Source organism: Panthera uncia (assembly GCF_023721935.1).
Source record: "Panthera uncia isolate 11264 chromosome C1 unlocalized genomic scaffold, Puncia_PCG_1.0 HiC_scaffold_4, whole genome shotgun sequence".
NCBI lineage: Eukaryota > Metazoa > Chordata > Mammalia > Carnivora > Felidae > Panthera > Panthera uncia.
The window spans coordinates 81,269,023-81,293,201 of record NW_026057585.1 but is presented as its reverse complement, the minus strand read 5'-3'; the positions used below and the strand labels follow the sequence as shown (position 1 = coordinate 81,293,201).

The 24,179-nt window shown below is 53.9% G+C and overlaps 1 protein-coding gene across 3 annotated transcripts; it reads left to right on the top strand.

Moving 5' to 3' along the window:
- Positions 1 to 405: 405 nt before the first annotated feature.
- On the top strand, positions 406 to 10,700 carry TINAGL1 (tubulointerstitial nephritis antigen like 1). 3 transcript variants are annotated; one of them, XM_049617627.1, is made up of 13 exons: positions 666 to 740; positions 868 to 919; positions 1,422 to 1,739; positions 2,747 to 2,810; positions 6,476 to 6,568; positions 6,762 to 6,876; positions 7,997 to 8,120; positions 8,214 to 8,364; positions 8,491 to 8,680; positions 8,782 to 8,827; positions 9,098 to 9,221; positions 9,993 to 10,038; positions 10,136 to 10,700. In XM_049617627.1, exons 1-13 carry the CDS (start codon positions 687 to 689, stop codon positions 10,274 to 10,276), a joined length of 1,518 nt encoding a protein of 505 aa, XP_049473584.1. In that variant the 5' UTR covers positions 666 to 686; the 3' UTR covers positions 10,277 to 10,700. The 3 variants fall into 3 exon arrangements, with proteins under 3 accessions (XP_049473583.1, XP_049473585.1, XP_049473584.1); XM_049617628.1 differs by lacking the exon at positions 1,422 to 1,739 and having other exon boundaries at positions 665 to 740; positions 10,136 to 10,699; XM_049617626.1 differs by lacking the exon at positions 1,422 to 1,739 and having other exon boundaries at positions 406 to 919.
- The last annotated feature ends 13,479 nt before the right edge of the window (positions 10,701 to 24,179 follow it).

The window sequence follows — 24,179 nt, the reverse complement described above, 5'->3', positions numbered from 1 at the left end:
AGGTAAAAGGTGAAGGCGGGCATGGCGGGACAGAAGCCCCATTGTTTGGGGCCCAGGCCAGCCCGGGCAAAGGAAGGGTTTATCCCCAGGGCAGGAAGGGGGGCTCCGCGGGGGGGGGCACCAGCTGCCAGGGCTCTTGCCCTTGGGCCCCGGAGGGGGGCAGGTGCCAAGCAGGATGCCCCCGGGGTTGATAGAGGGGGCAGTGGTTGGCAAGGCGCCTGGGCAGCCTGGGGAGGGCAGGCCCAAAGAAGAATTGTGGGCAGGGAGGCGGCCCCCACACCACACCCACCCCACCCCCTGGAAGGATGAGCCTCCAAGGCCCCTAGAGCAGGGTCCTCAACCGTCCTCCTCTGGATTCCAATCATTCCTGGGAACGGAGGCGGCTTGGGGCGGTCCCAAGCCTGGGGGGCACGGGAGTGCATGGCTGTTTTTAATACTGAAGGGTCAGAGGGGTCTCAGAGATGTTTGCTGTCCCCACCCTCCCCATCATTTCCCAAAGTTGGGTCCAAAACTCGGAGCTCCGCTGCCCCCTCTCTCCCCTTCTTCGCGGCAGCCCCTCAGCCCTGCGGCGAGGCCCATTGGGAAGTCCTTACGGGTGTCAGACCAGGATCCTTTCTGCTTCGGTTGCAGTTCCGCCCCCGAAGGGCACGAACGGCTGCCGTCGGAGACCCGGCGAGGACAATCACATGCTCACCGTCCCTCTCACAGGTCCCCGCTCCCGAGTTACAGGGCTACTCCAGGTGCGGGGCCAGCCGGGGCCCCTCCCTCCCGCCTCCTGGGCCGGGGGGCGGCGCTGCGGGCGGGGCGGTGCAAAAAGCGGTCCCGCCCCGCACTCCTCGCTTGACTTTGAGTGTCCCGTGGTGGCAGGAGCCGGGAGGCCAGAGGCGCGTGGGGCAGCCCGGGCGCAGCCCGTCACCAGGTAGGGACGCTCCCCTGCGCTGGGGGCAGGGGGTGTGGGGTGTATTCAGAAGGAAGGAACAGAGAGGAGGGGGCAGGCGGAGGGACGGCGAGGGATGGCAGAGAAGGAGAGTGGAGGGGGGCACGGGGACGGACACAGAGGAACACAAGCTCAGGGGGTACCGGCGTCAGGAATGGAGGTTGAAAAGAGGGGCAGAGGGACCCCGATAGGAAAGGAGACCTCAGTCCGAGCTGTGGGTGTTGAGCCAGGGGCACCAAGAATGCCACAATCCCCACCTCCTGTCCTTGAAGGTTCCGGGGCAGGTCAGGGAGGGGCTCCATTTCTTGCCCTGTCCCCTTCCTTCCCGGGTCCTGCCTGGGGACGCAGGAATCAGGGTCTCTGACCCTGCTGAACCCCCTTGGACTCACAGCCCCAGGAAGCTGGGAGATCAGTCCCTGGGATGCCAGGGAGTCTCTGCAGCCCGCCACCTCTGACCCCTGACATCTGCCCTCCCCGGGCCCAGGAGGCACCATGTGGCGATGTCCACCGGGGCTGCTGCTGTTGCTGCTGCTGGCCAGCGAGTTGACCCTGGGTGCCCGGCGGGGTCGTGGGCGCCGGGAGCTAGCCCCGGGTCTGCACCTGCGGGGCATCCGGGATGCGGGCGGCCGGTACTGCGGGGGGCAGGACCTGTGCTGCCGGGGCCGTGCCGACGACTGCGCCCTGCCCTACCTGGGTGCCACCTGCTACTGTGACCTCTTCTGCAACCGCACCGTCTCCGACTGCTGCCCTGACTTCTGGGACTTCTGCCTCGGCGTGCCACCCCCCTTTCCCCCCATCCCAGGTGGGCACCAGACGGCCAGGAGGGTGGGTCGCCTTGTCAACCCCAGACTCAGCAAGGCTCAGGAGCGAGGCGGACGCACTGACATGTCCAGGGGAGGCTTTGTAGAATCTGGGAGAGCCCCCGCCCCGCTGTCTGTGGCTCTGGGACGTCCCCCTCTCCCCTCTGGTCTGACTTGAATCTCTCCAGCAAGACTGAAAGAGAGAAGATCCTTGGTCGGTGGGGTTCTAAGCTGGCCCAGGAGAAAGGCAGTCTCCTGCCCTTTCTCCCAGTCCTGTCTCCCTGCCAGACATGGAAGGTGCTGGCCCCGCCTGCTGACTCACCCTCAGGCTGATAAAGCCTGGGGGTGGGGGGAGGTGGGGGGAGCTGGTCAGGCTCATCTCCGCCATTCCTCTGCCTTTGCTCAGGATGCCCTACCCTGAGATGGCTGGTCACACCTGGGAGGTGGGGCGAATGTCTTCCTTCCTTCAGCCCTGTCACCATCCTTTCCCACGCCCTTGCCCCTAGTCCCATAGGAGAATCACTTGAATCCCTTCCCCCAGTTCTGTGGGCCTGTGGGGGTGAGACCGAATACCTAGGTTGTCACATCCCGAAGTGCTGTGTTATCTTAGGGGAGTCGCTTGCCTTCTCTGGGCCTCGGTTTCCCCACGCCCCTCCCACTCCCCATCTCCAAGTTTCAACTCATGTAAATGGTAAAGGATCTAAGGAATGTGGTGGCTGGTATCCAAGTGAAGCAAGAGGGAGCCAAGTTGGGGGTCACTGAAGAACTTCCCAGGTAGCTGTTGGTATGTTACCCAGCGGGAGATGTCTTAGGAAGTTATAGTTTGACTTTAGTTTCAGTAAGGGCTGGGGTGTGTGTGTGTGTGTGTGCGTGTGTGTGTGTGTGTGTGTGTGTTGTGTGTGTGTGTGTGTGGGAGGATTCCCAACACCTGACTTCTGAGGACCTGGCCACCCGAGCCCATAGTCTCTGGTCTTGATTCCATTTCTCTCCTCGTCTTCCCTCCCTCCAGGATGTACCCATGGGAGTCGCATCTATCCAATCTTAGGAACCTACTGGGACAACTGTAACCGTTGGTGAGTATGCGGAGCTTGAAGGGGGTTTGCCTTGTGGGCTCTATGGCCTGCAGACTTGGTTCAGACCCGATGCCTGTGGCTCACGTGCCGGGGACAAGTCCTTTCCCTTCTCCGAGCCTCAGTTTCTTCGTCTGTAACATGAGAATTTTTACACCCATCCTATCAACTCCTAAAACAACACTCTAACAGCATTCCCCAGGGGTGGACAGCCATGGATGCCTGGCCCCAGGTGTGGCCCCTGAGCTGGGAGTGCTTCCCTGTCCCTGCTGGCTCGGGCTGGGCCACTCCCCTCCCAACCTTTCTCCATGTACGGGAGAATCTGGAGAAGGGGGCGTCAGGAAGGAAACCTCTGACTGTAGCATCCGCTGCCCTGGACGGTTTAGGATGAGGGTCAGGGACGGCTGAGCTGGTCGGCCGCCAACCTGCAGCAGGGCCTTCCCGGGAATGTGGCCCCTCCCCCGCCCTGCCTGTTCTGGTAGGAGGATGAAGGGTCAGGGGTGCTCCCCTACTCTAATCTGAGGCCTGAGGTGGGAAATGGGGAGGGGGTGGGTAGGAAGCCTTGAAGGCCTAATGGAAATGATGGGGACCCTGTGGCTCTGAGGAGGTGGCCCTGCACCCACGCCACACCACGCCCTCTTTGCCTGGGACTGCAGAGGCCCCAGGGAGGAGGACACTTTTTGGAATGCATTACGCATAAGCTGTTTCCATTGCCTCACTGGTGTGAGGGGTGCTGGGTCACAGGGGAGTGGGGACGAATAGGCTTCAGCATGTGTCCGCGTGAGAGAACGCGCGTGTGGGTATGGTATGAGTGTGTGTGGACTGGGCGCGTGTGTTCAGAAACATGGAACGTGCCTGCGCGAGCCTGCCAGCTCCAGATAGGACGTCTCTGGGCATTGATGGGTTAACCTCTTTCCCACTCTTATCCCTGGGGCCTGGCCACCCTGGGCCCCTCTGGAATGCTGGGGCCTGCTGCCACCAGCCCAGTCTAGACCTGCTTGGGCAGCCCTGGGGGCAAAGAGGGAGGCGGCAGGAAAGGACTGACCAGCCCGAGGTCCCCTCACTGCACTTGGTGCCCCCCATTCCCTGTGCTCGGCACCAGAGTGAGGGTGTGGGGTCGTGTCTGCAGGCCTTCTAGGCTGTGTGAGCCCTCGAGGAATGCTTGGAGAGTCTGAGGAGGAAGAGAAGCCTGAGAGAGCCGCCTCCTACGCAGCCTCCTCCCTCTGTCCCGAAAGTGCCCCCGCCCCTCCCGGGGCCCAGGAGCCCAGCCATACTGGGTTTGTTCCCCTTGAGGCTCCTTAAAAGGCAACAGGGGAAGGAGGCAGTTCAGCCTCTTGTAATAGCAGAGTTATGAGCTTGTAAAAGCATTATAGAATTCATAGAATGCCCTGATCCGTCGACACCTATTTGTTAAAGACCTACTATGTGCCAGGCCCTGTGTCGGGCCAGGGAGGTGCAGCCAGATGTGGTAGACCGCCCTTGAGGTTGCACGGGAGCCTCCCGTCTAACAACGAAGGAGCCCACACACAAATAAACATATGACAGCCTGCGACAGGTGTGGCGGGGAAAGGGCATCATGGGGCGGGGGGGGGGGGGGGGGGGGGGGGGGGGGGGGGGGTCCTCGTGTAGAGTGGAGTAGGGACAAGGGAAGATGGCTAGACAAGGAGGGAGCATGGGGGCCATAGCTCATGGGAGGCTAGGAGGTGGGACAGACCTCACTGCGGTTATGAGGTGGGGACAGAAGGCCCAAGGAGGTACAGGCCGCGCCCATGGGTCTCATAAGCCGTGCTGAGGGTTTTGTATTTTGTTCTAAGTGCCGGGGGAAGCCACTTGGAGGCACACAGCCTGATTTATGTCATTCAGAGATCTCTCGGGCTTCAGAGTGGCTAGGGAATGCACCGTGGGGGTGGGTTGGGCGGGGGTGGGGGGTGTAGAGAGGCAGGGAGCCTGGGTAGGAAGGCATGGTCCGGGTGACAGGTGACAAGGGACTGGAGGAGGGTGGTAGCAGTGGAGGGGGGGGTGAGGGGCAGGTGAATTCAGAGCCGTCCACGATATGCCATCCCAGGACCTGCTGATGCCGCCATCAGCAGGAAATGGGGGCATGCCATGGACCGCGGCGAGTTCTGGTTTGAACACCTGCGTGAATAAGGTGCCATTTCCTGAGCTGAGGATGTTAGGGAAGGAGCAGTTTGGGGGGAGGGCAGTGTGGGCCATTTTCGGTTTGAGATACACTCAGAGGAGATGTGAGGGGGCCAGGTGGATGGGAGTCTGAAACTCCAGAGACGGGGAGTCTAGGGTTCCTGGCCTGAGAACTAGAGTAGTAGGTAATGATTCTTGAGCACCTAAGATGGGCCAGGCCCTGTGCTCAATGCTTTATAAGCTTTACAAAACCCTGCCATTTAATTACTGGAAGGTGGAACTAGTCATTTCCTCGTTTTATGGACAAAAACACTGAGGGAGAGAGTTCACCTGAGGTCACATGACTCGTCAGCCAGTTGGAACCCAAGACTTGAATTTCAGGACCCCTGCTCTTAGCCTCTTCACCACAGTGCCTCATTCACTCGTTCATCCAACAAATATTTATTGGGGGCCTACCATGTGCTAAGCTTTGGTTTCTAGGCTCTGAAGATACCACACAATCCCTCCTCTCCAGGACCTGAGCGTCTGTGAGGAAGCAGGCATAAGCTGTACACATAACTCAAGATATAGCGTGCCAGATAGTGACGACGTGCTCAGGAGAAAATAAAACCTGGAAGCAGGATAGGAAGGTGGCCAGGGCAGGTGACGTGGGAATGGAGACTTGGAAGAAGTGAGAGTGAGTGTTGGGGATATGGGGAAAAGAGCAGCTCAAAGGCCCTGGGGCAGGAGCACGGCTGTCGTTGACCAATCAGTGGACCAGCCTGGCTGGAGCCCCAGGAGCCAGGACTCAGAGGAGGGGGTCACAGAGGGGACAGGAGGACAGATCACGCAGGGCCTTGTTAACACGGCCAGGACGCCGGCTCTTACTCTGTGATGTCAAGCCAAGGGAGGGTTTTGGGCAGGGGGATGGCATGATACCACTTGGGTTGCACAGGGTCCTCTGGCAGCTGTAGTAAAAATATACCGAAGTGTGGGTGCAGGGCAGACATGGGGAGAACAGCGGAGAAGCTGCGGCAGAATCCAGGGGAAAGGTGATTGGCCCATGATGGCTGCAGGAGAGAACGAGACGCGGTTTGGATCCTGAATGTGCTTTTAAGGGAAAGCCAACGGGATCTGCCAATGAATCAAATTAGCGTTGAGGGCAGGCGTCAAGGGTGACTCCCAGGCTCCCGGCCTGAGGTTCGGGAAGGATGGAGTGGACGTTTTCCACAGACCGTGGGGCGAGCACGCATGGGAGTGGGGGGTCAGAAATTCGGCTTGGGATGTGTTCGGGTTGAGCTGCTGTTGGACACCCCAGTGGTGAGAGTGTGTCCTTGGATCTGGAGTTTAGGGAGAGATCCATCCAGGCAGCAGATACAAACCCGAGAGCTGTGCACTTGACGTTGACATCTGAAGCCACCAGGCTGAATGGGATCATCTAGGGGTCTTCCCATCACTGCTGGCACAGAGCCTCAGGTCCACGTTGACTTCTGAGCCCCCCTCCCTTCGGAGGATGCCCAGCCCCCCCCCCTTCATTTCTCCTCTTCTAGCACCTGCCAGGAGCAAGGGCGGTGGGAGTGTGACCAGGAGCCATGCCTGGTGGACGAAGACATGATCAACGCCATCAACCGGGGCAACTACGGGTGAGAGGCCCTGGAAATGCCCCCAGGTGGCACAGACACACATACGTTCCCCCCGAGATGTACGTGCTGCCAGGCACACCCAGATTTCACTCACGCGTAGGCTTGGCCAGGATGCGTCTCTCCTACCCATACGCACGGACCTCTAGGACCCTCAGCCCTGGCAGATCTGTGACTCCCACCCCTACTCTTTCAGATGGCGGGCTGGGAACCACAGTGCCTTCTGGGGCATGACCCTGGATGAAGGCATTCGCTACCGCCTGGGCACCATCCGTCCTTCTTCCTCTGTCACCAATATGAATGAGATTCACGTAAGTCCATCCTTGCCCACCATCCTGCCATCTCCCCATGGCCTGGGACCCCAGGAACCCTGGCACCCTGGGTCCTGTTCCTCCAAGGCCCTGGGCCTAGACCCCTCCAAGAGGCTGTGTGTCCCTGGACACACATCACTCCCCTTCTGCGGGTCTTCAGTTCCTGCCCATAACAAGATGTGCTGCCCAGAGAGAACTGATGCTCGGATTCTGAGTTCTGTGGTCCCAGCCCGAGTCCCTTCGTGGCCTGCCCAGCCTGGGAAAAATGCTATTCCTCCCAGTACAGCTGGGTCAGGGCCCAAGGGGCCAGGAGGTCACCTTGGTATTTTCGGAAGGGAGGGACAGATTGTCCTCTGGCTCCAGCTAGAGAGTAGGAATTCTCGGAAACAAATGCTGACTCAGTGGAACCCCGAGGGAGGAGGGGGCTTCTCCCCTCCTGCCAGTGGGACCCCCTCCGGGCAGAAGTGGGAACCATCCCCGGAATAGTCAAAGGGTGAGGAAGGGGAACCGCAGCAGGACGGGGCTGGGGCACATGCCACAGGATCTGTCCATCAGAAGCAGGCAGGGAGGAGGCAGTTTTGGCCAGAGTACCCCTCCCTGCAGAGGGACAGCAGCTCAAGGCTGGGGTGACCAGCCCCTGCCCCTGTCCTTACTCCCCTGGGCCTCTGCTATTTTCTGCCTCCTGCTGTTTGCTTTGGCAGCCTGCCTGGTCACAGGACCTTACTGCTTCTTCCCTCCCCTGCCCTTTAGGGCCCAAAGCCCAAGGTCCTGGTGGGAAGAAGGAAGTGTCAGATCAGAAGGTGCAGAGGAAGAATGAGGGAGTGGGGGTTGAGAAGGAAAAGTGGGTGACCCTGGCCTGGCCACTTCTCTGCTGGCCTCCATTCCCTCATCCGTAAAACAGGACTGGCCACCCCCACTTGACCCTGAGAACGCATCAAATGGTGCTTGGGTCTTCCCCTTGAGTCGATGTAGAGATTACTGGAATCGCTCGGCAGCAGGAATGCTCAAGATCGAACCGCAGAAGGCCCTAGACTCTTGGTGGCCCTTCAGTGCCAACGGGCCCCTGAAGTGTAGACGGGGGTAGAGGCAGGAGAAAGACGGAGTGACTTTTGCTTTGCAGACAGTTCTGGGCCCAGGGGAGGTGCTGCCCACAGCGTTCGAGGCCTCTGAGAAGTGGCCCAACCTGATCCATGGGCCTCTTGACCAGGGCAACTGTGCAGGCTCCTGGGCCTTCTCCACAGCAGGTATGTCCAAGGGTGGAGGCTGGGGCAGCAGGAAAGGAGGGCCAAGGCCTGAGCCCCCTGACGGCCCTTCTGCCTCCCCCCCTCCCCCACCAGCCGTGGCATCCGATCGCGTCTCAATCCATTCCCTGGGGCATATGGCACCTGTCCTGTCGCCCCAGAACCTGCTGTCTTGTAACACCCACAACCAGCAGGGTTGCCGTGGTGGGCGTCTCGATGGGGCCTGGTGGTTCCTGCGACGTCGAGGGTGAGCAGCAGAGGGCGTGGGCAGGGAGGAGGATGTGAAGCGGGGGCCTCAGGAAGGCAACCCTCAGGAGGGGCCAGGGCCACACCCATCACATTCACCTCTCCTTGCTCCTTCCTCCTTCTCCAGGGTTGTGTCTGACCACTGCTACCCGTTCATGGGCAGTGAGCGGGACGAGGCTGGCCCCGCGCCCCGCTGTATGATGCACAGCCGGGCCATGGGTCGGGGCAAGCGCCAGGCCACTGCCCGATGCCCCAGTAGCCATGTCAATGCCAATGACATCTACCAGGTCACTCCTGCCTACCGCCTCGGCTCCAGCGTAAGTTTATACTTGGTTGAAGGGGCAGAGGCAGGAAGGCTGGCCAGAGGCTGGAGCCTCACGCCTGATTGACACTCTCCTCCCCACCCCGACCCCTCCAGGAGAAGGAGATCATGAAGGAACTGATGGAGAACGGCCCTGTCCAAGGTAAACGCCCCTCATCCTGCCCCCTGGTTCCAGAAGCTCGTGCCTGCTTGAGACCGAGCACGGCACAGCAGCACAAGGGGTCTGTACAGCATTGGGTAGCAAGTCCCACTGGGGCTAGGAGTCAGTGGGACCTTGTCCCCTCCCCACGGGCAGCACCCTGGGCAGGGAGGGGGGTGGGGGGACACTTAGAGTCTTGGTATGGGTCTGGGCATGCGTCTCCAGACCTGTGCCGATGGGCTGAGCCGGGCCTACTTGGACCTCTGCCCACAGCTCTCATGGAGGTGCACGAGGACTTCTTCCTGTACCAGGGCGGCATCTACAGCCACACCCCAGTGAGCCTTGGGAGGCCAGAGCGATACCGCCGGCACGGGACCCACTCGGTCAAGATCACAGGGTGAGGTGCTTGGGGGGCAGAGAGGGGAGGGGGCCGCAGGGCTTGCACTGGGGGGCTCCGAGCCTACCTCGAATCCGTCCCGTCTCTCTGCAAAGCCCCGCTTCGAAGAGGAGCAGACCAAGACATAAAAAGAGGAGAGGTTTGCCTCGCACCGAGAGTGGGGGCCTTTGAAGGTTTTCTAGGAACTGGTCCTCCCTTACACACTGTGATAAAATTCACTCCAGTGTAATACAGACAAGGATTCAAGGGTTGCTCAACCTCTCTCCATCTCAGCACCCACCCCAACTCTGCCTGACTCACGGACCCCCACCCCCGGTCTTCAGTTCCCCCACCTGATATACCCAAAGATGTTCCAGTCACTGATTTCAATTGTCCAACCAATGAAATGTACTTTGCAGTGGGAGTCTGGGGCCTCCAAGGTACCCCAACCTTGCGGTCCCTGGTACCCAACCCTCCCTGGCTTCCCAAGTGAGGAGAGAGGGCAGGCAGACATGTGAGGTTGTGAGGTCCCGGAGACCTGGTCCCCAGGATGTGGGGCCCTGGAGGAGGGAGGCCCAAGTTCTCCCCCTTTCGGCTCACCCCTCCAGTTATTCCGCTGGTGCCCAACCCCACGTGGGCGTGGACACACAGACTTTGAAAGGTGGGGACTGAGTAGAGAGAGGGTTAGAGCCCCGCCCAAGCCTGGAAGGGAAAGTGCCCTGGGGTTCGAGCCCCTCAAGGCAGGTGGAATCAGCGCCCTCTCCCTCCCTGGCTCTGCCGCGCCCTCCTCAGGTGGGGACAGGAGACGCTGCCCGACGGAAGAACCCTCAAATACTGGGTGAGTCCCTGCGGGGGTGCCCTGCGGGCCGCTGCCTTCTCACCGCCCCCCACTCCCCCTGCCCGCCCCCCTCACCACCGCCCCTCCTCATCCCCAGACGGCGGCCAACTCTTGGGGCCCAGCCTGGGGCGAGAGGGGCCACTTCCGCATCGTGCGCGGCGCCAACGAGTGCGACATCGAGAGCTTCGTGCTGGGCGTCTGGGGCCGCGTGGGCATGGAGGACATGGCGCACCGCTGAGGCCCTGGCACCGCGCCGGGCTGGCCGGCGGAAGAGCCCCTGGGGGGGCGACGCTGCCCACCCCGCCCCGCCCGACGGAGCTCCGGGGGCGTAGGCGGGCGCCTGGGGTCTAATCCCCCTCGCGCAGGTTCCGCTGACGCAGCGCCCCGCCTGGGAGCCGCGGGCAGGCGAGGCTGGCGGAGCCCCCAGACCTCCCAGCGGGGACTGGGCAGGGCCTGGCCCGGGAGGAGCGGGCCTGCAGATCCCAGGCCCCGGGCAACCCCCCGGCTCAAGACCACGGAAGCCAGGACACCCCCAAGTCTCCAGCCCCACTACCCCATCCCACCCCTGTACTCTTATCCTCCAAAGATATTTATTTTTCTTCTCACGGTTTTAAAAATAAAAAGAGTACTGATAACTGGAGCACCTTGGAACTTTGGGGAGTGGAAAGCCAGGCAGGGCCTGGTGTGGCATACGGTCAGACAGCAGGAAGGAGGGCCTGAGGCCTTGCTGGTCGGCAGGGGTGGGGAGGCTAGAAATCTTAGTTGCCATTCGGCCCTATTTGTCAGTGGTCCTGGGCACGGACCCCTTGGAGGTGGGGCATGGATGGGATGGCCTCTGGCCCTCAGAGAGACATGGGCCCGTGGGAACCACCTTTCAGACGCTGAGTCAGCGCTGCCCGGTGGGGGGAGCCTGACCCACCAATCAGCAGAACTGGCGCCAGTGCCCAGCAGGCAAGGGGGGCACAGCCCCACAGAGGCTGGAGCCTCTGTCTCCGCAGATCAGCCTCTCCAAGCCACCCAGGCGAAGCCCCCCCCCCCCCACTGCCTCCTCCCCCTGCCCCTGGGCCACGCTGGACCTGCCTCTCTGAGTACTCTCCCTACCCCACCTCCCCAGGATCCCCGTATTTCCAGGCCAGGAGGACCCACTCCACCAGCCTCCTCACCAAAGCTTCTTCGGCCGGTGCCCAGGCTATTCCAGAGTCCTCACTGCCCCTCAGATGTCCTGTGCACAGGCAGAACCGTCAGGCATTTGCACATGCTGTGCCCCAGTCTAGATGCCCCTCCATTCCATCCTCCGCTTGTCCCTCTGCTGTTTCAAAGCCAACTCCACTGTACCCTCATTCAGGCAGTACCTGAAGGGGCTGCTGACGTGCCAGGTATTGTGCAAGGGACCCCAGCTTTCCCAAACCACCAACCCCACCCAGCATGGCCTAGATACCTCCTGCCTGGACTCATCTACACCCTGCCCTTTCACCCAGTATTTTCACTTCTCTGGGTGTCTACCTACCTCCTCTGTTATGCTGGAAGTTCCTTGAGAGCAGGGACTGGGTCGGGTTCATTAGGGGTCCTGGCACCCACACCTGTACCCTGGTATAAGGTGGCATTACGGTTTGTGGAATGGCTGAGTGGCGAGGCCCTGTTCTTTCTCCCTCCACTTGGCTCCCAAGACCCCAGCCCAGCCGGTCCCCCTGGGCGCTGGTGTCCCTTGCTTTCCAGGAGCCCAGGAGGGCTGCGCTTGGGGAGGGGGCTCCCGGAGGCAGCAATCGTCCTGGTCCCGACCGCAGCCGACCGAAAGGCAGGGGGAGCCTGAAGGGGGACAGCGGGAAGTCCTCCTCCGGGACAGGCAGCCCCTCGGGGCCGCGTCCCGGCATCACCTGAAAGGAATGCGGGGCTCCCGATAAGCGACAGCCTTTGTCTCATTTCCTGTTTGCCAGGACGTCCCGAGCCGGCTCCCCTGGGCGGCCCGCCCGTCCGCAAGGAGCCAAAGCCGCCTTGGGGGGGGTGGGGGGGGTGGCGGGCGGGGACGAGGGCGGGAGGGGAGTCCCGAGCGGGGCCCGAGGGGGCGCCCGCCCACCACCGCCTCCGCGGGGCCGGGACGCGCCCGGCTGCTCCCACCCCGCTGGAAAAACCCCCCGTCCAGCGCCCGCGCGGCCGGGCGAGGCTGGAATTTTCTGCAAGGACCTTTGGCGGAAGCAGAGCGGGGTGGGGAAGGGAGGGGAACAGGGGCGCGGCCGCGTCTCGGGCCTCCTCCGGCTGTGCCAACACGGGGTGGGCAGGCGATCTGCGGACCCGTGGCGGTCGGCCCAGCCCTTCCTCAGTTCTGTCCGCGGCCAGGGAGCCCCAGGGCCTCCCGGCCGCCCTGGAGCGGGAGAGGGTGCGGGTGCGGGTGGCGGAAGGGTGCTGGGGAGGGCTGAGCGAGTACCTCAGTAACCTCCGTCAGCCAGGGTACCTGCCCTTGGGTAGTTCATAAAGAAATCCTGGCATCCCACTCCCTTGCTGTGTGTCGTCCTGAGGTTGGTCCCTTTCTCTCTCCGGGCCAAGGGCTTGGGTCTTGAGGCAGACCTGGGTTTGAACCCCTGCTCTGTTGGTTACACTCGCCATGCTTAATCTTGCCGTCTCAGAGCCTCTGGTTTTCTCTTTAGTGGGGATGATAGTATTCATCTCCTGGTGGTGTTGGTAGGATTACAGGAGACAAAACATGCCAAGCATGTAGCGCAATGCTTGGGACTTATGAAGGGCTCAACAAATGGTGACAGCTGTAATCATTTTAAGGGCATTGGACTTGATAATGCAGAGGCTTTTCATAATGAGCTAAGCATTTATTGAGTGCTTAACCACAGCTTTCTGCCAGCACATTGTTCTGAGTGCTTCACGTATACGATCTCATTTAATACTAGAAACAAACTCCTATTTCCTTATTTTGCAGATAAGCAACAGAAGCATAGAAGAATCTTGAAAGTTGGCCGATGCAGGATTCAAACCCAGGAGGGCTAAATCCTCCTAACTAATCGGCTTGGCGTTAGTGGTAGTGGCTGATTGGCAGTGATGGTCCGGTGTCCCTTCCCAGTCCTTTCCCTGCTTGGGAAACTCTTACCCGTCCTTAAAACCCCAGCTCAAACGCTCCTTTCCTGGCGTCCATGGTCTAGTCCACCATTCTCGGCACAGCCGGAGTACCTGTTGACAGCCTTTGCTCCTACACAGGAATGAGGCAGGACTATTTTTTTTTTCTTAGTCCTGTCCTTTCCTATCCACTAAATGTTCTGCTTGGGCATTCATCCTGGTCTCCTGTGGGGCTCTGTGGGGTCCCGAGTCACCTGACTCTAGTCTCCCCGGAGCTGCTGACTTATATCGCTTCACGAGTACTGACGCCTCACATCTTCCTGGTGTCTTTGCCAAATCCTCATCCTTGCCTGGTGCCCATTAAGGGAAAGGAATCCATGCTTACCGAGCCTGCAGCAGGCCGGGCCTTGGGTTGGGCGCTTCACATGCTTTTAGCTCATTTGTTACTACGCACATCCCTGTGAGAAAGTATATCTTTAGAAATCGATGCCAACCGGAGAGGTGACTCTCAGAATGCAAGGGGGAGGCGAACTCCTAGATTGTGAGCAGAGCTGCTGGGCCCGAGCACAGCCCAAAACAGGGGCCCAGATACTGCTGGGTCTACCGACTGTCCCTCTCTCTCCTCTGCCTTTCCCTCTGCAGACGAACTGCCATGAGGAAGGACATGTGGCCAGTGATGATAGCTCCTGAGCTTTTCAGCCCACAGCGATTTTCTCAGTTTGGGTTCCAAACAAGACCGATGGAACAGGGAAGGCTTCTGATCAGCCTGGCTGTGGTCAGATGTCCACCTGTGGGCCAATCACTTGTGGCCAAGGGACAGGATCATAGGAGTGGGGACAGCCCTGGCTGAAACAGTGTTTGGAGCGGAGGAGATCCCCAAAAAAGGAGAGGGCTGCTGTTCCAAGGCAAGTGGGTGAAGCTGAGCAGATGGCAGAACAATGCCCACGGCAGCTAGGGACCACTGTTACTCCTGCTTGACAGACAAGGAAGTCGAGGCTCAGGGAGGGGGGTGACTTGTAAGGCCACACAGCCGATAAATGGAGCTGGATACGGACCACACTGTCTTCCGGTGAATTTGTAGAGATCCCCTTTGCAGGTCAAAGAGCGAGGGATTCCTCCCACTGCCCCCCCCCCAGCTTTTCCCCCACGACTCCCTGCTGAGCCCTGGGGGATTCCACCCACTTCCTGAAAATTCTGTGGTTCTGACCACAACCTGCAAGGTGGCCTCTTCCCAAGGTGAAGCAAGGCTGAGTCCAAGCAACCCTTGGAGTGTAGCATCCTCCTTCCTATTCCAAGGGTCGCAGCAGGGTCCACCTCTCAATGCGACGACGAGATGGTTAACGGGAGTTTGCCACTTCATAGATCAGGGAGACGGCTGCCAAATGAGCCTTACTGGACATATGCGCTATAGGATGGTTATTACCCGCCCCCCCCGCCCCCTCCCCCCTGTTTTACGGGGAGGAAACGCTGGGGGAAGGGAAGGGACACTTCACCAAGGACGCATTGCTAGGAACTGGTAGAGAACTTCAACTGTCAGGCTCCAAAGCCTGGGTTTTCCCTGCCCTCTGTCCTTGTGCACATGCAGCCGCCCTTCATCTTGTACCCAAGCAGGCTCTGTGGCCTCTAACTCTGCAGGGATGACTAGGGCCTGAAGTTTGGGGGCTCACAGAAGCTGGTGGTCGCGGTGTGCCTGGAGGGAGGGGAAGTCATGTGGGTTATGAACACCCAGGACGGCTTGGCTTGGGGCTGCAAGGAGGTGTGAGAGTCTGCAGAGCAGGAGCAAATCACTGCTCATCCTGGAAAGTCAAGTTCAAAAGCCGCCTCCTCAGGGGAACCTGGGTGGCTCGGTCAGAGTCAGCTCAGGTCATGATCTCATGGTTCGTGAGTCTGAGCCCCAGAGCATGGTCTCTGTCGTCAGGGCAGAGTGTGTTTCAGATCCTGTTGCCCTCTCTCGCTCTGCTCTTCCCCACTTGTTCTCTCTGAAAAATAAACATTTTTTTTTTTTAATTGAAAGCCTCCTCCTCTGAGAAGCCTTCCTGACTCTGTATGGTCAGCTCAGTCCTCTGAGCTCTTACCCCCACCCCACTTTGTCCAGCATAGTATGCTTTCCTGACTGTAGGCTTCTCAAACAGGGCTGTGCCTTGCCCTCTGTGCTCTTGGCATCCCTCCAACCTCTACTGGGCACAGAAGGGACACAGGAGCTGTTTGTTGGGAGAGTGGAGGAATGACTGAAGGAACAGATGACCCTGGCGGGGCCCAGATGCTTGGTCACCCTTGGCAACAGGGCCCCCTGGTGGCTGAATCCATAGGTCGCCCTACCGCAGCCCAGAGAGATGAGGAAGAGATCCAAGCTGACTGGGTACCAATGTTAGACATACATTCCCTCATAACTGCTCTTTGAGGCCGGAGACTGGCCCAAGGGGATAAAGAAGGAAGGGGCAGAACTGGGGATGGCTCTCAGTCTGTTGGCCTTCAGAGGCTTGTGGTTGCTGTGGCCCCCACTCTGCACCTGTTACCCACATGTTGTGCCCCAGCCTGTCCGGGAGAGGTTTTGGCTTTGAGCTTTCTCTCACCTGTGGCATCATCCCCCCCTCCTGCCTCCACTCAGGCTGCCCTGTCCCCCCCCCCCCATCCCCTGCCAGCATGCACACACACACACACACACACACACACATTTCCCTTGGAAAGCCTCTAACTCAGAGCCGGACAGACCCAGGTTCAAATTCCACCTCCTCTAAATAAATTCCCTGAATCTCACTCTCCACTCTGATCTTCAGTTTCCCAGTCTGTACAATGGGAACAGGGACCTCTGTGAGACCTAAACTGAGAACTTCCCTAAGAATGAGGATATGAGGGAAACAAGCTGGGCCCACTGAGAGTTGGACAGAAGAAATTGATATGTAATGAATCAGAGTAGAGATGTCCAAAGTCATCTCAAAGGGCCAGGCTAGTGTACTCCTGCGGAAGCTGACAGGCATTAAGTGAAAGTATTGACCCACCTAAAGTAATAAAGCATCTTCAGACAAAGGTGAGTCCCCGTGACCCCAAGATACTGAGTTTGGCCAAGGAGAGACAGCTCTGGCTATTGAACCAGTGGCCAAGCTGGACAGGTGTTGAAATGGACAAGATGGGTGTTACTGATGGCTTTGAGTACTCCCTCCCCCACCCCACCCGCCCCTGCGCTATGACTCTCTGGAGACCTGGAGGCTGTGACTCTCTTAGCCTGGGGTTATGAACCCAGGGTCTCCGTCTCAATGGTCTTTGAGACCAGGCAGATCCAAGAGCGAGCCAGGAGTGTGAAAACAGGGAGTGGTGGCGCCTGTGTCCAGCACATGTTAGAGAGTGCGCCCTTGCCTAAAGGCATCCAGAATCAATGACTTAAACACACGATGCCAGCCTGCATCACTCAGGATCCCAACAGGAAACGGATGGCATACTTTGATTAGGGGAATTGGGGCAGCATTTATTTTTAAAAGGACTAATGACAAAGCAGGGCGTAGGGGAGTCACAAGAGAGAGTGCAAGAGCCTGGGGCAGCATTAGCAGCAGCAGCAAAGCTTTCACCCTTAAGCCTGCAGGGTCAAAGCCAGGGAGAGGTGACCTGTACTCGGATGAAAAGGGCTTCTAGAGCAGAGGAGACCTCAGAGAGAAGGAGCTGGGAAATAAACACCCCGATTCCACTCTCTTCCTTCCATCTCATCTCCTGCTGGGATCCCCATTTGCCAAACCCCACAGGATGCCCCAGCTGTGGACTTTGAAATGAACAAAAAATACACTTCTCTCTTATTTTAAGCACTGTTTTTAGAGTCTTTGTCACATTGGTCCAATCCTAAGCAATACAATCGTAGAGGAAAACACCTGCCAGGAAGTTAGAATAATCGCGAATTTATATGTATCGTGAACTTATATTTATTTTGGTGAGACATATAAAGCGAATCTGGCAGGACTGTAAAGAGAAAGTAACGTATCTATAAACAAAGTGGGAAGTGTTAATTAAACTTTTGTAAAACCAATGGCTCAAGTAGAAAAGCATGAGTGAGGATACAGAAGTTTGAAGAATATAATTAAGGAGCTTCATCTACTGGGTAAACATAAACTTCTATTACAGCCCCCCAACACAGAATACTCACTGTTTTCAAGCTCAAGTGGAACATTAAAAAAAAATCACATACGTGGCATGAAGAAAGTCTACAATTTTTTCAAAAAATCAATATCACTGCCAAGTTCTCTAATCCCAATGTAATAAAATCAGAAACCAACAATAAAAGGTTGGCCAAGGAAATCCAATATGCTTTGTAACTTAAAAACTCATTTCTAAATAAGTCATGGGATAAGGAGAACATTATCATGGAAATTACAAGATATTTAAAACTAAATCACAATAAAGCTAAAGTGGAACTTGAAGGAAAAATTCTAGCCTGAAACGCATTTATTAAAGACAGGAAGGATTGACAACAATGAATTAAGTGTCTGACTTGAGACAAGGAAAAGGCCATCAGAAAACCCAAAGAGAGCAGAAGAAAGGAAATAATAAAGCAGGAAGGAACGCTATGGAAACCAACAGAAAGTTGAATTCTTTTAAAAAGACTTAGTAAATTCTTTTAAAAAGCTTCAGCAAAATAAACAAATTATTTGCACAAAATATACCATATTAGGAACAAAAAGGATAGGACTAGAGACGCAGTCAAGCTTTTAAAAAATCACTTTAAAACACCATGGAGAGTTCTGACGAGATGTCAAATTAAGATAATAGATAAAACACAGGAAATAAACCCAGAAATAAAAAGTAGCTTGCAAGAAATGGAAAGCAAAAACATGATTAAGTGTGGGAAATTCAAATAAGAGTGGACTTAAGAAAAATTCAACAGGGGCGCCTGGGTGGCTCAGTCGGGTGAGCATCCAACTCTTGATTTCGGCTCAGGTCACGATCCTGGGGTCATGGGATTGAGCCCCAAGTTGGGCTCTACACTGAGCATGGAGCCTGCTTAAGATTCTCTCTCTCTCCCTCTGCCCCTCTCTCCGACCCCCGCACACACGCACTCTCTCTCTCCAAAATAAAATGTTTTAAAAAATTAAAATTTTACAGACATTTGGGGAATAAAATAAAGAACGTAAGACCAAAAAAAAAAAAAAAAACCTGGGAACAATCAAATTATAGGCAGGAAGCTAAGATCAGGGTTCAAAAGTATTCTGACTAAGGTCCTTGATTGTTCTAGAAGAGGACATTGATTAACTTTAGACTTTGTTAAGTTGAAGTGGGCATGTTAAAAAATTTTAAGGATGACTAGTGAAAGAACAGAAATAGAATGTATTCTAAACCTGCAGAGAGGAAACAAAGGGAATGAAGACAGTCCAGTTCGTCCACCTCCAGGCAGGAAATGACAAATAAAAGAAGAAAAGGAAAAGCTTGGTGTGGCTGTCAGTTTCCAAGATGGCCCCAATGATCCTGCCTCCTGGGACCCACACCCATGTGGAGTCCCCTCCCATAAGGTGCAGGTGGGACTTAGTGACTTGTTCCTGTGTGGTAAAATATGATAGAAGTGATGGTATGTCACTTGCAAACAGGGTTGGCCGTCTTGGGAGTATAACCCACGTTCTGACAAAGGGCACTGTCCTCACTAGGGCTCCATGCTTGGTTTAGTGCTCTGCTCTCGCTGACTTGAAATTCCTACAAATTTAACAAGGGACCCCACGAGTTATGTAGCCAGTTTTGTTTCCAAGGTCAGGTTATCAGTAAGGTTGCCAGATAAAATTCAGAAAGTCCAGTCAGATTTAAATTTCGAATAAGCAATGAATAAGCATTTAGTATAAATATGGCCCGTGCGAATATTGAAATATTAACTGAAATTTAAATTTAACTGTGCATCCTGTATTTGTATTGGCTAAATCTGGTGGCTCAAGTAGAAGAGACCCACAGCTTTCATCCTGTTGCTCTCTCTGTGTGCTCTCTGTCTCTTTCGGATCACTCACTCTGGGGAAGCCATGTTACAACCATGGAGAAGTTCATGTGGCAAGGAACGGAAGCTTCCTGTCTCTGGCCACGGGAATGAACTTGGAAGCAGATCCCCAACAGACCCTTCAGATGGCTGTAGCCCTGGCCGACAGCTTGACTGCGACCTCACAGATAGCCTGAGCCAGGATCGCGTAGCTACGTGGTTCCCAGATTCCAGGCCCTGAGAAATTAGGAGGGATAATAAATGTTTGTTGTTTTGAAATGCTCTTTTTGGGGGGTCGTTTGTTACATAGCAATAGAGAACTATTGATCATACACGTGGTAAATGGAAAACACAAAAGAGGATTTAGAAATAATGTTCTAAATGCTAGTAATCACAAAAAATGTAAATGGACTGGTTTCGGCAGTTGCTAGATTATCGTAGTGCAAGAAAACACATAATCTAGCTAGATGCCGCTCCTGAGAGACATCTAAAACAAAGCTACAGAAATATTGAAAGCAAAAATATGAAAAAAGACACCTAGGGTATAACTGCCCATTGTTTGAGCAACAGTGTACCCCAAAACTTTTGCCCTTTGACACTGAATCCTGATTTGCTTTTTCTCTCAGGGAGGAGGCAGAGATCTGTTGGTCCAGGAGGAGTGTCTGTCCACCAGTCTCAGTTTATTTCCTGTGATGCCAAAGTACCAGCTGCAAAGGATGAATCACGATTTGATCTCAGCCGATCATGGAATCTCATTTTTCTTGGTTAGCGATTAAGGAAAAGACGCTCAAGTGCCCCAGTTCTGGAAACTGGGATGTAAAGAGAAATCTGGAAGTGTTTCTTTCCTTTTCCCTTCTCCTGCCTGTCCCGTGGACACCAGTGCCTCAGAGTGCTGCAGCCTTTGTGCAATCTTGATGTGCAAAGGCGTCCAGGCTAACACTAAAGAGAAGGAAACACAGGGGCGCCTGGGTGGCTCAGTCGGTTAAGGCGTCCGACTTCAGCTCAGGTCACTATCTCACGGTCCGTGAGTTCGAGCCCCGCGTCGGGCTCTGGGCTGATGGCTCAGAGCCTGGAGCCTGCTTCCGATTCTGTGTCTCCCTCTCTCTCTCTGCCCCTCCCCTGTTCATGCTCTGTCTCTCTCTGTCTCAAAAATAAATAAACGTTAAAAAAAATTTTTTTTTTTTAAAAAAGAGAAGGAAACACAGAGCAAGCCTGGGTACTGAGGAAAACATACATCAGTTTGCTTCAGCCACTGTTGTTGGGTTTTGTTACTTGCAGCTAAAAGCATTTTTTTAACGTTTATTTTCAGAGAGAGAGAGAGAGAGAGAGAGAGAGAGAGAGAGAGGATGAGTGGGGGAGGGGCAGAGAGAGAAGGAGACACAGAATCTGAAGTAGGCTACAGGCTCTGAGCCATCAGCACAGAGCCCGACTCGGGGCTCAAACCCACGAACTGCAAGATCATGACCTGAGCTGAAGTCAGACGTTCAACCAACGGAGCCACCCAGGTAGCCCCTAAAAGCATTTCTAATAAGCACAGGAGGCAAATACTAAGCCAAAAAAAGCTGGTGTAGCTTTATAAATCTCAGATGTAATGGACTAAAGGCATCATTATGGATAAGAGAGTCATGGTATAATGATTAACAAGAAAAAATTTTTAAAGAAAAATTCACCAGGGAGATATAATTCTGAGTTTCTTTGAAGCTAACAGCCTAGCCCTCAGATTACATAAGGCAGAGTCAACACACTTTTCTTATAAAGGGACAGATAGTAAATATTTTAGACATTGTAGACCATACAGCCTCTGTCTCAACTACTCAACTTTGCCATTGTAGTAAGAAAAAAGCCATAGATCATACATAAACAAAGGAACATGGCTGTGTTCCAATAAAACTTTATTTAAAAAAAATAAGGAGTGGGCCAAATTTGGTCCACAGACCATAGTCTGATGACCACTGATAGAAAGTGAAACTTGAGACAATTCAGAGAAAGATGGATGAATCCCTAATCCTCCTGAGGATCTTATCTTTCCTTTCTCCATAGTTACGAAGCCAAGTGGCCATAAGATTCGTAAATATGTAGAATATTTGAATAACACAATTAAGAAGTTTGGTCACAAAAATTGGCATTCTTTTCATGCAGTATGAGAATGTTTACAAAAATTGTTCCCATACTAGGTCATGAAGCAAGTCTTCCCACAAAGTGAACTGATGTCTCATAGGCCATTTTCTATGACCACAATCCACTAAAATGAGAAAACTATAACAAAAAGGTAAATTTTCATTGGAAAATTAAAATCAAACCAAAGGCTCAATGGGACAAAGAAAAAATACAAAATATAAGAACGGGCTGATGATGAAAGCAATACATTTTGAAATTTAAGTGCAGCGAAAACAACCCTTGAGGGGATGTGTATCCTCTTAAATGCCTATATTAAAGATTGCACCTTGGGGCACCTGGGTGGTGCAGTCGGTTAAGCGTCTGACTCTTCAGTTCGGCTCAAGTCATGATTCCAGAACCATGGGATCGAGCTCTGTGTCGGGCTCCACGTTGAGCATGAAGCCTGCTTGAGATTCTCTCTCTCTCTCTGTCTCTCTCTTTCTCTCTCTTTCTTTCTTTCCCTCTGCCCCTCCCCTGTTCATGCTTTCTCTCTCTCTCTCTCCCAAAAAAAAAAAGATTGCACCTTAATAAAGATTTCCCATTGGTGACCTAAGCATTCCACTTAGGACACCAGAAAGAGACAACATAATCATGTCTCCCCCCCCCCCCGCCCCCCTCCCCCCACGCCCGTAGCAGGAAATAATAAAGATAAGAAAAAAAACAATGAAACAGAAAGCAAAGAACCAGCACGGATGATCGCCAAAGCAAACGACTTATAAAATAGGTACATTTGTAGTAAGCGTGGTTAAGAAAAAAGAGAGAAGGCCCAAATGAATAATGAAAAGAGGGAGTTACCTAGACAAAGATTTTTGCTGACCACGAGAAACAACTGTGCATATAAATCAGAAAATGAAGACGCGGTGTGTCTTTAAAAGATCACTTATCAAGACTGACGTAAGAAATGGAAATGAAGGGGCACCTGGGTGGCTCAGTCGGTTAGCATCCGACTTCAGCTCAGGTCATGATCTCACAGTCTGTGAGTTCGAGCCCCGTGTCGGGCTCTGTGCTGACAGCTCAGAGCCTGGAGCCTGCTTCGGATTCTGTGTCTCCCTCTCTCTCTGCCCCTCCCCTGCTCATGCTCTGTCTCTCTCTGTCTCAAAAATAAATAAAAACATTTAAAAAAAAAACTTAAAAAAAAAAAGAAATGGAAATGAAAAAGAAAACGTCACGTTAAAGAGACAGTTGTGTAGACTGTTCTCTCAAATCTCCCCTGGATCTATAGTGATCACATCCTTTTCATTCTTAATATTTACTTATTTGTTCCTTTTTATATGCAAATCAGCCTCGGAGGTTTGAGTATTTTTTTAATCTTTTCAAAGAACTCACCTAATCCTCTCCGCTGTGCCTTTGTTTTCTATTTTACTCATTTTTGTTTGCTCTCATCTTCATCATTTCTTCGCCCTGCTTTCATGGGGTTTAGTCTCTGGTTCTTTTTTATTTTCTAAGTGAGAGAAAGAATTTTTCAGCATCCCTGCCGTCGTCCCAGAGGAAACCGCTATTCTCCTTCTGTCACTGTAGATTAATTCTGTCTGCTTTTGAGTTTCACGCAAATAGAGTTATGGAGTATTTACTTTTTCTGGCTTCTTTCACTCAGTCAACAGTCATTTCAACAGTCATTCTGCGAGTTTCCCCCGTGTCGCCTGTCACAATTGTTATGCACATGTGCTTGTGTCCGATGCGTTTTGGGATGTGGCATCCCACTGTCCGAATCTACTGCAACCTATTTATCCATTCAACGGTTGATGAGCATTCGGGCTGTGTCCAAAAGCGTGTTTTTAAACTTCCAGACATGTGGGAATTATTTATTGTTACAGATTCTTAAGTGGATTTTGGTGGGAGAATATGGTGTGCGTGACTGGTGTGTGAGACTTGCTGTGAGGCCGAGAATGTGCTCGATGTTTGTTAAACGTTCCACGTGTGCTTGGGAAGAATGAGTCTCAGTGTTGGACTCTCTTTAGGTCGGTAAGCTGGGCTTGTTCAGTGTGCGGTTCAAATCGCCCATACTTTTCATCATTCTTTTTCTGATTAGAAACAGCAGTCAATTGGCTCAGGTCACGATCTCGAGCCCCACACCATGATGGCTCAGAACCTGGAGCCTGTTTTGGATTCTGTCTTTCCCTCTCTTTCTCTCCCTCCCCTGCCTGCACTCTGTCTTTCTCTCTCTCTCTCTCAAAAATAAATAAACATTTAAAAAATTAAAAAAAAAAAAAAAAGAAACAGCAGTCAATAATAAAGAGAGGTGTTTTAAACTACCCCGCTTAGAACCCTGTATTGCCGACGTATTATTATTACTAACTTATTTAGCTTGTCTCTATCCTGGTACCTTTTGCTTTCTCTTTGTCTCACCTTTGCTTTGCATTTCATTCTCCTTCCTTGCTTTTTTATTTATTTTTTATTTTTATTTTATTAAAAAAAATGTTCATTTATTTTTGAAAGAGAGAGGGAGAATCCCAAGCAGGCTCTGTGCTGTCAAGCCTTGGGGCTTGATCCCATGAACCGTGAGATCATGACCTGAGCCGAAATCGAGAGTCAAACACTTAAACGACTGAGCCACCCAGGTGCCCCCTTCCTTGCCTTTCTAAAAGTAGACTGGGTTTTTGTTTTCTTATTCCTTTTTCTGTCTGCTGGTTTGGAAGTCATTGACCCCATTCCTATTCTTAGAGTGGTTCTCTTAACATTTTGACCTTGTACCCTTAACACGGCTTATATTTAATATCCCATCCCTCTTGCCAAGCAGTACAATCACCTAGGAACACTAACCCCAGTATCTGTCCCTTCCACCTGCACCCAACTTGCATTTCGGCCTGTCCTTTTCTCAGCCCACAAATTTGCCTTCCTGCTCAATATATCGTACGACGTGTGTTTAGATCTACCTACGTGTTTATCACTGTTTTTTTTTCTCAACACTCCTTCTTCATCTCTGACTCGTCTTCTTCAATCATTTTTCTGCTCTCCAAGGTACATACTTGGAGGTTCTTTTAATGTAGGT